Raw genomic sequence first — 13,857 nt, 5'->3', positions numbered from 1 at the left:
AGGGCTATGAAGGGGGTGTGCGGAATCTGCCGACGGTGCGAGGTGCCCGAGATGGGCGCGGTACGCATGGGTCCAGAAATGCTAGGCTGGGGAGAGACGTGCATACGCATCACCAAGAGATAGCTGTTTGTTTTTTTTGCTGAGCGACTGATTAAGTGGCTGTTTGCGGCACGTACGTAAACATGTCATTTCTTCACACGTGCACACCTAGGAGGTCTCGGGTACCGTGCGCTGGGGAGGTCTCGAACGCCTCCATATTAGGCCAGTCACCTTACAGCAGACCTACTATACCTCATAAAGTCATGATTTTTTAGACCTTAAGCGTAAGTCTGAGTTTTTGTATTTCGTGTTTATATTCTTCCATCAGTCAGGGAGCTTGCGCACTTAAGAACTCGGTGGCAGACTGGCGTAAGGACAGTTTGAGTGTTTTGTCATTAGAGGGCGTTGCAGACTGTGAAGTGCCAGGCATCTTTGTTTACGTCACGTGATCACTGTTCAGCTGGTATTCCAGCTAACTTCGCGCTGGCACCAGCGGTGATTCAGTGTGTGTGGCGTCGTTTCTTTGTGAGCACTGAAGAGCTATTTCACTTCGCTTAGAGTGGCGGGTGTGTGAGGAGTGGGGTGTTGAGGGCATTCCGTTCTTAAATCGTTACGCAGTTTCTTCGGTAAAGATAACTGGGTGCGAACAAGGTCATCGTTTTTAATCGGAGGGTCGGAGGCAAGACGATGGCGTTGAAAGTGCTGATTCTCGCCACGCTGGTGGGAGGTGGGTGAAAAGTTTTACATTCTGACAACTGCATTTGACACAGACTGAGCACACCATGTACGTGGTGTGACACATATGTTTATGGCACACGATATGCATATACCATGCCATGGTGTTGACTCATTTGCTATTTGTGAGCAATGGTAGCTGTGCTCATGTGTGTTTTCTTTATATGAATGTGATGGAAAATACCAATTATAAAATTTCATAAATAATTTTTTAAAAATTCAAGCCATGCAATTTGGAATATCTTACTGTTATTTGAAGTTCATCACACAAAATGGAAATAAATATTTGTGATACTCATGAAACATAAATATGACATATAGGATGTGATTTACACAGCTCTGTGCTGTCATTCAATGTTCATTAGCATTTGTGCATGCCTTACATATATTGGTTTCTTCTGTTCCTGCAGCTGCTGTGTGTGGCCCTACCATTGTTTCCCGAGGAGAAACTGGCCGGGTGCAACACAGACTCGGATCCAAAAAGTGCACATTTGGTCCATCATACTGGTGTGATCATATCAGGTAATGGTGATTTGGTTGCATGACAGGATAGTGAGCAGGGTGGCTAGATTTGTGAATGTACTGTTCAAAATATGTTGTGCATAATGTTACAGTATTTTTTGATGTCTTCTCAGACATCATGGACTAAGTAAAGCTTGCTGATTGCTAACATATATAAGGATATTATTTATTTGTATGCCTGTTTTCAAAACTGAGTATGGGAATGTTCATGCCATGAAATGACATTAAGATATTCTCTAATGTTTTATCAATTGATTTCTGATGCCTTTACACAGTAATAGGAATATAGAATTCAAATGTTCAAGCATGATAGGGTTCTAAATTTCTTATCAACTTACTACAGTGGCAAAGACTGCACTTTTCATCCTTTTAGGACACTTCTATTGCTTGTGTGCTTTTGAGGACAGAATCAATGATTAAACCAGCAGTGACCAGCCAAATTATATGATAACATTTAATAGTTGTTTTTGTCTTTTGCTTAAAAATTCTGATGAGTTTTTCCAGTTTCTTCTTGTGATTGGACTGCCAGGGTGTGTCAAGCAATGTCAAATCACATTTTTGCTGTAACTTCAAATGATGATATGCATCAGCAGATGGAGCTTGTTCAGCTCACATTATTTGTTTGTAATGCATAACATGTCATGGCTTTAGGTCACCTGATTATGCAACAACATGAACCATCAGTGATAGCATGCTTTTGAATTTATTTATGCTCACTGCAGAATGATTTTGGTCAGTGTTGAAGACCTCAGCTGTTTGTTCTTGACATTGCTGACCTGACATCCAGCACTAACTCACTCCACACACCTTCCCCTGCAGCAAGTCAGCTGAATGTGGCATGACCTCCTGGTGCATCGACAAGGTGTGGAACTACATGAGCCTGCCAGAGGACAATGATGATGTGTGCCACATCTGCCTGGACATGGTGAAGGAGGCTCGTGACCAGCTTAACAGCAATGAGACCCAGGTGAGGCTTGCACTGCCCTCCTCTGGTCGGGCGGTTGGCAGCCCGCACGGTCGCAGTCGAGGTGCCACGTCACAGGCTCTTGTTGCTGATTGGAGCTTTAGGGCGCGCCGACTGCTGTGGTCATTTTGCGCCCACATGTCACATGCTCAAGCAGACCAGATGTGGGTGGGATAGGCTGGTGTGTCACGACACCCTGCTGTACACCGAGGTGGGTTTTGTTCGCTGGCGCGTTAGCCGGTTTGTCCAGAGCTGTGGTAGGCAACAGTCGCCATGCTGCGTGCCCTATTGGGACAGGCATGGTTGCTCGTTCAACAGACGGCGTGTCCGGCACCGCTGCAACGAGAGCGCTGGCGTGCTGGTCGTTGTCAGTTAGTGGGTAGCAAAGCGGGTGAGCATTTATTGACACGTGTGAATGAATTAGTCCACCATCTCAAAAAACTTGCTCTGTTTATGAAAAACTTGCAGCCTGCCGTGGATACCAGTTGGGAACGTGCCCTCGACCTCGAAAGACACAAGTTTTTCAGCTTCTCTCAGCAGACTAGGCTGTTTACCCGCGTTGAAACACCATCCGACCTCAGACTGCCATGTTTGAAGACCTCTGCGATCTGTGCGCGTCTAACAATATTTGTAGATCTTGGTGTCATCACCGGTAGCCTCACTGACACGGGAAGATCGTGGCAGTATTTAATGAGCGGCCGCTGGCTGTGCCCTAGAGCAGCGGGGTCCGCGGACACTCTAGAGGTGCCCTAGAGCAGCGGGGTCCGCGTAGACCGGCTGCCGACGGTGGCGGGTGGCATCAAAAGTGTGGCTCTTCCGCTGCGGTGCTGCTGGCCTGCCAGGTGCCTCCGCAGACTGGTCTATTGTGCCTCCCGCCGGACTGAGGCCCCCCCTCCTCGGCTTCAGGGGCAGTGGACTCCGGCCCCGCTCCCGCGGTGCTCGGGGGTAGAGGGGGGGGGGGGGACTCAGCGCCGGGCGCGACGGCCCGGTGACCCGCTGCGGCGACCAAGGGTCGGCCCGGTGACCTGCTGCGGCGACTAAGGGTCGGCCCTATGACCTGCTGCGGCGACCAAGAGTTGGTCCGGTGACCTGCTGCGGCGACCAAGGGTCGGCCCGGTGACCTGCTTGCGCTGCCTCCTTTGGCCACGTCGCTCCAAAATGTCTGCCGAGGGCTGCCCGCCCCGGACGCTGGCAGCGAGCGCGTTTGACCGGCTGCCGTGCCGTATCTGCGGTCCGCGGCGACAGTTCTGCTTGCGTAGCCGCGTGGCGACACGACGGCAGAAGCGTCAGCATCGGCCCCTGGGGCCGTTCAAGGTGACCTTGGGCGGCGCCTGACGGGCGTTAATGACGCTTGACGGCCGTCATTGGCGGTCTGCGGTTAACCACACGGCTTCCATTGGACCACCAATGGAACGGATAGCGAGGGGGGGGGGGGGGAGCAGTGCGCTGCGCACGCTTCGGAAGGATTGTGTCAGTGCCTTGGCGGTAAACACTACCCGTCGCTGGCTACTATTACGAGCATTTACGCATGATTTGCCCCCATCCCCATCCCCCCATTCCAACGCATTACGCCATTACGTGCCCCACGCACCGTTGACATGGAACACTGCTATGGAATAATCACCGCTTGTCAAAAATTACGGGAAAACAGCGACAACTGAGGTGAGCGGTCGCTGCACCGAACCCGGGGGGACTAACGGATGCATCAGTGGCTGGCCTCATCATCGTGAGAGTTTGTTTGTCCGCGAACAGCATCTGTAGTCGAGCACCAACAAACCGCCACGGCCGCTCCCAGTTCATCGTGCCGAATAGACTGTGACCCGGCGTGCTCTGACTCTGATTAGACTGTGACCCGGCGTGCTCTGACTGAATAGACTCTGACCCGGCATGCTCTGACTGAATAGACTCTGACCCGGCATGCTCTGACTGAATAGACTCTGACCCGGCGTGCTCTGATCTGAATAGACTCTGACCTGGCGTGCTCTAACTGATTAGACTCTGATCCGGCGTGCTCTGACTCTGATTAGACTCCGATCCGGCATGCTCTGATTCTGAATAGACTCTTACCCGGCGGGCATCTCCGTCCCGGCAGGAGGAGCTGAAGGAGGTGCTGGAGGGCTCGTGCAACCTGCTGCCGATCCGGCTGATCGCCAAGGAGTGCGACGAGCTGGTGGACGAGTTCATCCCGGAGCTGGTGGAGGTGCTGTCCTCGCAGATGAACCCGCAGGTGAGGTCAGCGCGCCGCCCCGGCTGGAGGAGCTCGGTCGCTGCGGACGGGCTCCTGAACCGGAGAGACGGCAGTAGGCGAACGGATCACGGCTGGGAGGCACGCCCTCATCACGCATCAGATCTTGTGTACCGGGGCGGCGCATCCGGGAAAACACATCAAATTGCCGGATGTGTTTCTTTCCTTATTAAACATTCAGCGCAACCATCTCCCTTTTCTTTGGTGCATTGCTATATTGAGTGATCCCGCATCCCTCTGTTTACCGCCTTCCGTCTTAAGCGATGACATCATGCGTAGTTATAAGTGATGTGGCGATGAGGATGCGTGGCGCCTCATTGCTGGTGAGGTTTCTCTACACGTGATCCACCGGTAGCAAGGTGGTTAAGCTGCGTGTCGGGGAAACCAGAGGCACGTGGGTTCGATCCCCACGGTAAAGCCCTGATGATAACAACTTCTAGGATCCTTCGCGGTGGTCCAATGCCGCGTTTGGCTTCTCCGTCCACTACAAAAGTCGGCTGTCGGATTTCGGCATAGGTTTCATGATGACATTGCACCAGTTTTGCATCTGACTGGAGATAACGATTAGTTCCCGGTTTACTTTTTATTTAATTATTTGCATGTGAATACAGTCACATTAACCCGTTTTCACTGTTTTGGTGTTGGTTTGTTGCTCTGTCAGGTCGAGCTTTATCATGCGCTGCCCTCCCCAGTCGTAGCGGGGGCAAGAGGTTATTGCCCTGCTATTTTTTGTCGCCGGCGTCGAGACAGTCGGCCGGAGCGGCTCCTGTACGCTGTGCGTTGCCGGGCGGGCGGGTCGCCGGCCAGCGGCGGTGCCTGGAGCTCGTTTGACATGTCTCAGGGTGCAGACGCGTGACGTGACGCGACGTGACGCGACGACCGGGCGTCTGACGTCCGCTCCAGCGGCGCGCCAGACAGATACCGACGGCTCGCGGACCGTTACGTAACGCCCTGGTCCGCCGCGCGCGTCACGTGACTCGGTGGGGTGCCGCGAGCGCGTGCTCTGCTGCCTCGCGTCTCCTGCAACCGGCGGTCCCAAAGGGCTGCGTCGTCCACTGGGCCGCGAGCCGCTGGCGGCAGCCGGTGCCGCGCATCGTGCATCGCCGCCACTGCGGTCGTCTCCTGCCCTGCGGCGGCGCACGGCTGGCACCGCGTGCTCAGGGCTGGGCCGGGCCGGCGGCGACGGACCGCACCGTGCCGTGCCGTGTCGGGGGGCGGGAGCGCTGACCGCGGGCGCCGCCGTGTCAGCCGCGGCGCCAGCCGCAGCGCCAGCCACCGCGCCGGCCGCCGAGCCGTGACGGTCACCTGCCGCGTGCTGGACGCTGGCGACCCCCGAGCGTCGGTGGCCGCCTGGCAAAACAGGGAGCCGGATGGGACTGGCTGCTGCTGGCCGACCGCGACCCCCGGCGATGCTGGCCGTGGCAGGATGTGGAGCGAAATCTCCGTCGAACTGGGATGGGACCTGTGAGCTGCTGAGAGACCACCGTCGTGTCGGGGTCCAGGCCGCGGCCGTCGCGTGGCAGTTCGCTGCCGGGTCCCGACTGTCACATGACAGTCCGCTGGCCGTTCCCGGCTGTCACATGGCACTCCGCTGTCCGGTCCGACTGTCACGCGGCAGTCTGCTGTCCGGTCCCGACTGTGGCGTGACAGCTGCCTTGTCCCGACGTGACAGTCCGCTGTCCGGCCCCGACTGTCACGTGACAGCTGCCGGGTCCGGATGGCTTTTTGCAGCGGTTGCCCGGCGGACGTTACTCAACGCCCTGTTTATTTGAAGCGGCCGGCCGGATGGCGGAGGATTGCCAGATGGGCGGGGTGGAAGGGGCCGGGGACCGACGGGCTTCCGCCGTTTCGTCAAGCACGTGGAGTCTAGCGGCCTGCGGCTCTTGCAAGAGCGGAGCAACGTCATGTTCGGGAGACTCTCGCAAGATTGCAGTAACGTCATGTTCGCAAGACTTGATTTATTCGTGGCTGCGAGTCGGCGCTTGCTTTTGTTTGCGTCTCTTCCTTCAGGAGCTATATAAACTGTGAATTGTATGCGCGTAGTTGTAGTATATGTATATATGTGTGTGCAGTAAGTGAATTTGCCCTGAACAGTCAGATCCGAAACAGTGGCCCGGTGTTACTGCTTGGGTCAGGATCCGGTCGTGCTCAGGTGGGGGTGGAGCTGGCCGTCGGCGGCGCAGCACGGCTCGCGCTCTGTCCCCCCGCCCCTCGGCGGCGCCGATTCTCGTCCGTGTGGCCGGCGGCGGCACGCTGGCCCGGCGCGCTCGGGGGTGAGCGCTGCCGGGTCGGGTCGGGTCGGGTCGGGTCGCACGGGTCACGGCACATCGGCGACCGCGGACCGCCCGAGGCGGCGGCCTGTCTGCCGTGCACCGACCACAGCCGCGGCCGGGGAAGCGGGGGAAGACCCCGCCGCTCCCCGCCGCTCCCCGCCACCGAGATGGAGGCGGCGGGGGGCGGCGCGCGGCCCTTGTTTGTCTCGGAGCCCGGGTGCAGATCGGACCCTCGGCAGACCGGTCGGAGCGGATCCATGATATACGTGGCGTTTCATAGAATAGAAATGAGAACTGAATAGAATGGAAATAAATGCGGTCTATGAACGTTCTCGGGGAGCCGCCGCCCGAATGTTGGAAGCGCCACAGAAAATCGCCGCTGTTCAGCCTGACTGGGCGCGCACTCCGAGCGTGCCGCGCCGTCTGTGTACGCAGCTGCACGCGGCAGCAGGGAAGTAGGCGTTCGCGATTTATAAGATGGAACGGAGCAGTTGGTGCGGGATGTTGCAACGGAATATTCCCTGCACGCCGTCGTCCGCTGTGTAGTCAGCGCCCACACCCTCCGGGGGTCACGTCGCGCGTTTCTAAGCGTGGCGCGCATCTGACAGGAGCACCGGTATGCCATTCTGGACGGAACGCCTTTCATATCGGGAATCCGCATGTCTTCACTGGCGTCGTTGCCTGCCGAAGGGCCGGTGCTCGAAAACGCAACCACCGAAACGCTACTGCAGACAGAAGTCGTGGCGCTCACTCGCTGTCCACACGTGCTGGGGAGCACGAGGTCGTCGTGAGCGCGAGCCGGCCCGGTTGTGGACTGACCGCCTGACGCCTGCGAGCGCCGGTGGGTCGCGAGCTGTCGTCAGCTCTCCGCCGGAGCCCGGCCGGCCCGGCTGTGGTCACCAGCCGGCCGGCGGACGTCACGCCGCGTCACCGTGTGACTCACCGGCCCGGCCCGGCCCGGCGCAGATCGCGAGAGAGGAGGGGAGGGAGAGGCGTCGTTTCATGGGCCCGGCGGGGCGGACAGGGAGTGTCCAGGAGCATGGCCCGAGGGGGGGGGGGAGGGAAGAGGCGGCTTGTTCGTCTCGTGCAGCCGGCGGGCCGGACAGGGGGTGTCCGGGAGCAGGGTCCGAGGGAGGGAGGGAGGGAGGGAGAGGCGCCGTCTCGTGCAGTCGGCGGGCAGGACAGGGGGGTGTCCGGGAGCAGGGTCCGAGGGAGGGATGGAGAGGTGTTGTTTCATTAGCCCGGCGGGCCGGACAGGGGGTGTCCGGGGGCAGGGTCCGAGGGATGGAGGGGAGAGGCGCCGTCTCGTGCAGCCGGCGGGCCGGACAGGGGATGTCTGGGAGCAGCGTCCGAGAGAGGGAGGGAGGGAGAGGCGTCGTTTCATGGGCCCGGCGGGCCAGACAGGGGGCGAACGGGAGCGTGGTGCGAGGGAGGGAGGGAGAGGCGCCGTTTCATGAGGGAAAAGACTGGGAGGGAAGCAGCGGGCGAGAGCGTCGTTTCATCGGCCCGGCGGGCCGGACGGGGCTGACCGGGAGGGGAGCAGCGGGCGAGAGCGCCGTGACATGCGGCCGGCGGGCCGGAGGTTCGCGGTCGGGTATGTGTATCATCCCTGACCTCCGAGCTGGACGGTGACGCTGACGGCGGCTTGTTTATCGGACCAGAGACGAGCCAGGCAGCGCCAGAGCTCGTGACACCAATGACCTCAGCAGCCACAGGCTGGGACGAGGATGGGAGGGGGAGGGGGCGCCACGGGCGCGGCGCCAACACGCCGCGGCTTGTGTGCGTCGCAACGTGTCCTGCCGCACAGTCTCTGCCCGGCGGCCGCTGCGCCACTAGCTAAACATAACTGGGGCACATGTGCGGCCGCTGCGGGCGGTGACGCATGGCCCGGGGCTGGCCCGGCCGCCGGCTGCAGCCGACCCTGCCCAGCTCGGGAACGGGGGCTGCGCAGCGGCCGCCGCGCCGGCTCCAAAACACCGCTCGGGGCCGACGATGCGGACCCGGGCTCCGATGATCTGCAACCACGCAAGCAGCGGCGGTGCTTGTTAGCAGTTGGAGCTGCTGTGCATTTGCTTTTTAAGTTTAAGTCGCTGCAGTCGTTTTGCTCAGACCTTTTTGGCCGTTCGCGCACCTTAGTAGCCCCGGGAATGCGTTGACTTAAATTGGTCACCAAGAGTCGCCCGGTGGGCGTGCGCTATGCTGAACATCGGCGGGTTTGTGTGCATCAGTATGGCTTTCCAGCTGCCGCTCTCGTTGTTACAATGCGAATATCGGCGCCGTTGCGTACCGGCGGGTTTGTGTGACCCGTGTTTTGATTGCGGCCTTTTTAGCGGGACTCGTGCGCGCCCGCGCGGGAAACGCTGCCGGCTTTTGTTTGCCGCATCGGACGTTTTTCGTCGGTTATCGGTGCGATGCACACAGACAGTCGGATTTGTGCCAGAATGAACCGAGCTCACGGGATGTCCTGCTTGCTGCACCAGACAGCGTATCACTGCTGTGCCAGGCATAGTGTCATCGCTGCACCGGACAGTGTCATCGCTATACTGGGCATGGTGTCATCGCTGTACAAGGCATAGTGTCACCGCTTATTTGCGACATATATTTGTCGACGAGACAGAAGCTGTGTTATGTCGCCTTGCTGGCGTGCTGTTCCCTTCACTTGCACCCAGGCTGTCAGCTGACACCATGCGTGTCTGTGTGTCAGGTGGTGTGCCAGACGGCCGGACTGTGCAACTCTCCGCGGGTTGACAAGCTGCTGGAGGATCGGAGCCACAAGGTGAGTGTGCCAGCCGCTGCCCGTAGTGGGCCCCGGCCCACCGGGCAGTGGTCGGTCCCGCCGGATCCACCGCGAGAGACGGCCCCATCGGACCTCTCCCGTAGGCCGTTTGATGTGCGCAGTTGCGGAAGGGATGGCAGGTCACTGCCTGCGATTTGGATGCCGCAACCAGCTGGTCCCGACAGTTGCGTCCGCAACGCTAGACTGGACGTCGCCGCACAACGCTAGACCACTTGGCTGACCGATGTTGATGTCAATGGTTAGTCCCGAAACTGAACAGAGAGTGTTGTTGTGAGTGTGCCGTGCCATTTGGGCTTCTCAGAACAAGAAAGCCAGCTGTCTGCGAGCCGGTCAAGTGCCACCACATAACGAGCACACAAGAACTGGCGTGCGTGGTTCCTGGAAACCTTGGACTACACTGTAGCCTCGCCCGCGCCTCCCCTCTCCCATCGCAATCAGCTCATCTGGTGCTTGACTCCACACGCGGAGCGACATCGCATCCGTGGCGGCGGTGCCGGCCGTCGCGTCTGCTAGACGCGGGCACCCCTGACCCGGCTGCCGGCAGTCGGCGCTGTGCGTCCGCCGGCCGCAGCTGTGCCGGCCGCGGCGGGCTGACAGAGCGCTCGGCCGGCCGCAGCTGTGCTGGCCGCGACGGGCCGACGGAGCGCTCGGCCGGCCGCAGCTGTGCCGGCCGCGACGGGCCGACGGAGCGCTCGGCCGGCCCCAGCTGTGCCGGCCGCGGTGGGCTGACGGAGCGCTCGGCCGGCCGCAGCTGTGCCGGCCGCGGCGGGCCGACGGAGCGCTCGGCCGGCCGCAGCTGTGCCGGCCGCGGCGGGCTGACGGAGCGCTCGGCCGGCCGCAGCTGTGCCGGCCGCGGCGGGCTGACGGAGCGCCGTCACGTGCGGTCTCCGCGGTGCCGGCCGGCCGGCGGACAGGGCACCGCCGGCTGGTGTCGAGCGCCACAGCGCCGCCGGGGCGCCAAGGCGGCTGCCGCGGTGTGCCTGCCCGCTCGGATTGTGTTGCCCTTCCCCCCCCCCCCCGTCCGTCCGTGCCGCTCCGGGAGCGAGGGTCGCCGCTGTCACGTGCCGCCGGCTCGCTGGCGGCGGGGCCGGGCTCGCCCGCCGGAAGCGGCCCTCTGGTCCGGCCCTGTCACGCCCGTGCGCGGCCACGGCGTCGGGCAGCGGGCTCACCCGCCAGGCTATGACTCCGGCGCGGCTCGGCGGTGGCTGCACTGGCGGTGGTCGGCTGAGGGACGCACGGATGATGGACGTCGGTCCAGGGACGTGCTGATGACGGACGTCGATCCAGGGACGCGCGGATGACGGACGTCGGTCCAGGGACGCGCGGATGACGGACGTCGGTCCAGGGACGCGCGGATGACGGACGTCGGTCCAGGGACGCGCGGATGACGGAAGTCGGTCCAGGGACGCGCGGATGACGGAAGTCGGTCCAGGGACGTGCTGATGACGGACGTCGGTCCAGGGACGCGCGGATGACGGACGTCGGTCCAGGGACGCACGGATGACGGACATCGGTCCAGGGACGCGCGGGGAGGTGGTCGTCAGTCGCGGGATGTCAGCGAGCTCACCTGTCCGTTGAGGGACTTCCGGAAGGGTGTGGGGATGGGGCGGGATACCCCGGTGCAGCCTGGCCCGGGGCGAATCGGATGCGTCACATGGTCAGCTGACGGCCACGGGATGGCGGCTCATGTTGGCAGCCGTGCTCAACGACCAGAGACCAGCGTTCGGTGCGCGTTGGGATCCAATGTTTAGAGTTCAGTCAGGCGCCTTTGTTCGTGTCAGGTTCTCCGCCGCCGGGCGCGTGGCACGGCCGCCGCTGCAGACGAGGCCACGCGCCGCCGTCCGTCCCGCTCTGGTGCTCGTCGTCGGCCCCGGAGCTCCCCCTGATGAGCCGACGTCCTGACAATCGGGCCAATTGCCTTTGTCGCGCACTTACGCGACTCTGCCGCCCGGCCGGCCAGCGGCGGCCGCACGTCCGCTGTTTTGCCACGCGTGAGGGCTCCGCTCAGGGCTCTGTGAGTCATGTCCCGTGGCGTTTCTCCGACGTGGATAGGCGGCTTCCTCGGTCGGCGTCGTTGTGCTGCAAAGGAGCGTGCGGAAAACTGTGTTCTTGCCACCGTCAGTCAGCTAGTTGTCGCGTATCGTCGTATCGCGAACGATTTGTGATAACCGGGCGAAGATAATGTTCGCTCCTGGTGCCTATCCGCTCCATTGCAGTGCGGCATGACCATGCTGGTGTGCTCGATTCTCGAGCAACATTTGTGGATATTGCACGATCATTTTGCGTCAGATCACATTCTTTCTCAAGCTGCACGGAATAGAGCAGGCGCCCACGCCACGTCCCAGAATAAATAAGGCGTCTGGCCATGTGCTCCACCGGCGGTGCGGACCCGCTTTCTCCCACCGGTCCTTGACCCGCGATGGCTGACAGGCCACGGTATCTGCTGCAGCCGGCTCTCGGCCCCGCCCGCCGAAGCCAATCGCCGGCTCGGCCTGCCGGAGCCGATAGTCGACTCTGCCTGCTATAGCCCACAGATGACTGTGCCTGCTGTGGCCGGTGGTCGACTCTGCCTGCTGTACCCCACAGATGACTGTGCCTGCCATGGCCGGTGGTCGACCCAGCCTGCTATAGCCCACAGATGACTGTGCCTGCCATGGCCGGTGGTCGACCCAGCCTGCTATAGCCCACAGATGACTGTGCCTGGTGTGGCCGGTGGTAGACCCTGCCTGCCAAAGCCCACAGATGACTGTGCCTGCCATGGCCGGTGGTCGACTCTGCCTGCTACAGCCCACAGATGACTGTGCCTGCTGTGGCCGGTGGTCGACACTGTCTGCCGGCGCCGTCACGTGCGGACGCGCCCTTTGCCAGCGCGCCGGGCGTCACGGGCCGTGACTCACGGCCGTCCGTGCGTGCCTTGCGCTCCGTGACGCCACGCCCCCTCCCCTCCTCCCCTCCTCCCCTCCACTGGTGTGTAGCGCTTCCGGCGGGCAGGCTTCCGCGGGCGAGGCGCGGACAACGCTCCAGCGCGCTTTTCTGCGACGATTCTCGCCGTTTTGCCGCCAGCTGACAAGCGGGTCGGAGTGGGGGCGGGCGTGTGGCGCCGGTTTTGGTCTGCTTGTGACGCGGCAGCCGTGTTCAGAGGCGGCGGCGGATGCCGAAGACCCACTGTGGGTGACACGCTATTGAGGCTTGGCTCGCCGGTTATTTCTGGTCGCGACAGAGGGGCGGTCGCCCGTGTGACCCGGCTTATAACGTCCAGTGGGGCTTCCTTTGCAGAAGCTGGCGGAGAAACCGGCTGACGCGTGCGCCACCTGTCAGCAGAAGACGACAGCTTTGAAGCAGCATGTGGCCGCTGGAGGGCAGCAGCAGCTGCTGGACAGCCTGCTGCCGGTACGTGAGCTTGTGCATGAGCCCATGGCTGGAGGTCCCGCTGAGGTCGGTGGGAGTTGGGCCTTAAAAGTTTTTGTTTTGTTTTGGCATGGTTGTAGATCAATGACGTGCGCATGCTATTTTCCACCCAGAACAACTTTTTGAGTGTCTGCGGTGGGGAGAGGTTAGCTTCGATTTTGAAACTGTCAGTTGGTATTACTAATAAGCATTATTCAACGGCCCCGATATGGGATGTCAGCATGTAGGAAAAGTGACGTCAGTGGAGGGGATCGAAACGGTTCACCCACGGAAACGTTAGTGTTCCACTGTGATTGTGAGGGAAAGCTCGTCAGCGTGAAAACGTCTGGCGAGAATGGTCCGTAGCCGCTCTGTAGCGATACCCCGAGATTCAGCTGAGTACTGGCCCCAGATGTTGGGATGGATATTGCGTGTGGGGTTGGAGGGAGGAGGCACGCTATCAGTGAGACTCAATTAAATTGTCGCCCAAGTTTTCTATGATCAGGCGCTGTAGTAAAGCTCAGACTGAAGATAAAGTATTGATGCGTGTCAGTTTCACCCCACGTGGAGTGAACGTGCAGCACAGGGCCGAACCTTGTGCCGTCTTTGTCCATGAGTCCATGCCGCGCCGCCGCCGCTCACTTCTGCAGGGCCGCCGGCGCTCGCTCCTGCCGCGCCGCCGTTGTTCACTCCTGCCCCGCCGCCGTCGCTCACTCCTGCCATTCCGCCGCTTCTCACTCCCGCCGCTCCGCCGTCGCTCACTCCTGCCCCGTCGCCGTCGCTCACTCCCGCGCCGTCGCCGTCGCTCACTCCCGTCCCGCCGCCGTCGCTCACTCCCGTCCCGTCGCCTTTGCTCACTCCTGCTGCGCCGCCGTCGCTCACTCCTGCCCCGCCG

At 61.0% G+C, this 13,857-nt stretch overlaps 1 protein-coding gene across 2 annotated transcripts in view; it reads left to right on the top strand.

Moving 5' to 3' along the window:
- Window positions 1-520: 520 nt before the first annotated feature.
- LOC119091766 (prosaposin) overlaps window positions 521-13,857 on the top strand; it is a 37,546-nt gene continuing 24,209 nt past the window's right edge. For both annotated transcript variants that reach the window (XM_037214644.1, XM_037214638.1), the window contains exons 1-6: window positions 521-766; window positions 1,185-1,296; window positions 2,116-2,263; window positions 4,353-4,487; window positions 9,483-9,554; window positions 12,852-12,965. In XM_037214644.1, the coding sequence (XP_037070539.1) occupies window positions 727-766; window positions 1,185-1,296; window positions 2,116-2,263; window positions 4,353-4,487; window positions 9,483-9,554; window positions 12,852-12,965 (621 nt within the window). In that variant the 5' untranslated portion in view covers window positions 521-726. The remainder of the gene's footprint in view (window positions 767-1,184; window positions 1,297-2,115; window positions 2,264-4,352; window positions 4,488-9,482; window positions 9,555-12,851; window positions 12,966-13,857) is intronic.

This window comes from Pollicipes pollicipes, unplaced genomic scaffold, assembly GCF_011947565.3.
Source record: "Pollicipes pollicipes isolate AB1234 unplaced genomic scaffold, Ppol_2.1 Scaffold_1600;HRSCAF=1878_pilon_pilon_pilon, whole genome shotgun sequence".
In the NCBI taxonomy this organism is placed as follows: Eukaryota; Metazoa; Arthropoda; class Thecostraca; order Pollicipedomorpha; family Pollicipedidae; genus Pollicipes; species Pollicipes pollicipes.
The sequence above is the reverse complement of the archived record's forward strand: the minus strand, read 5'-3'. Positions and strand labels throughout refer to the sequence as shown.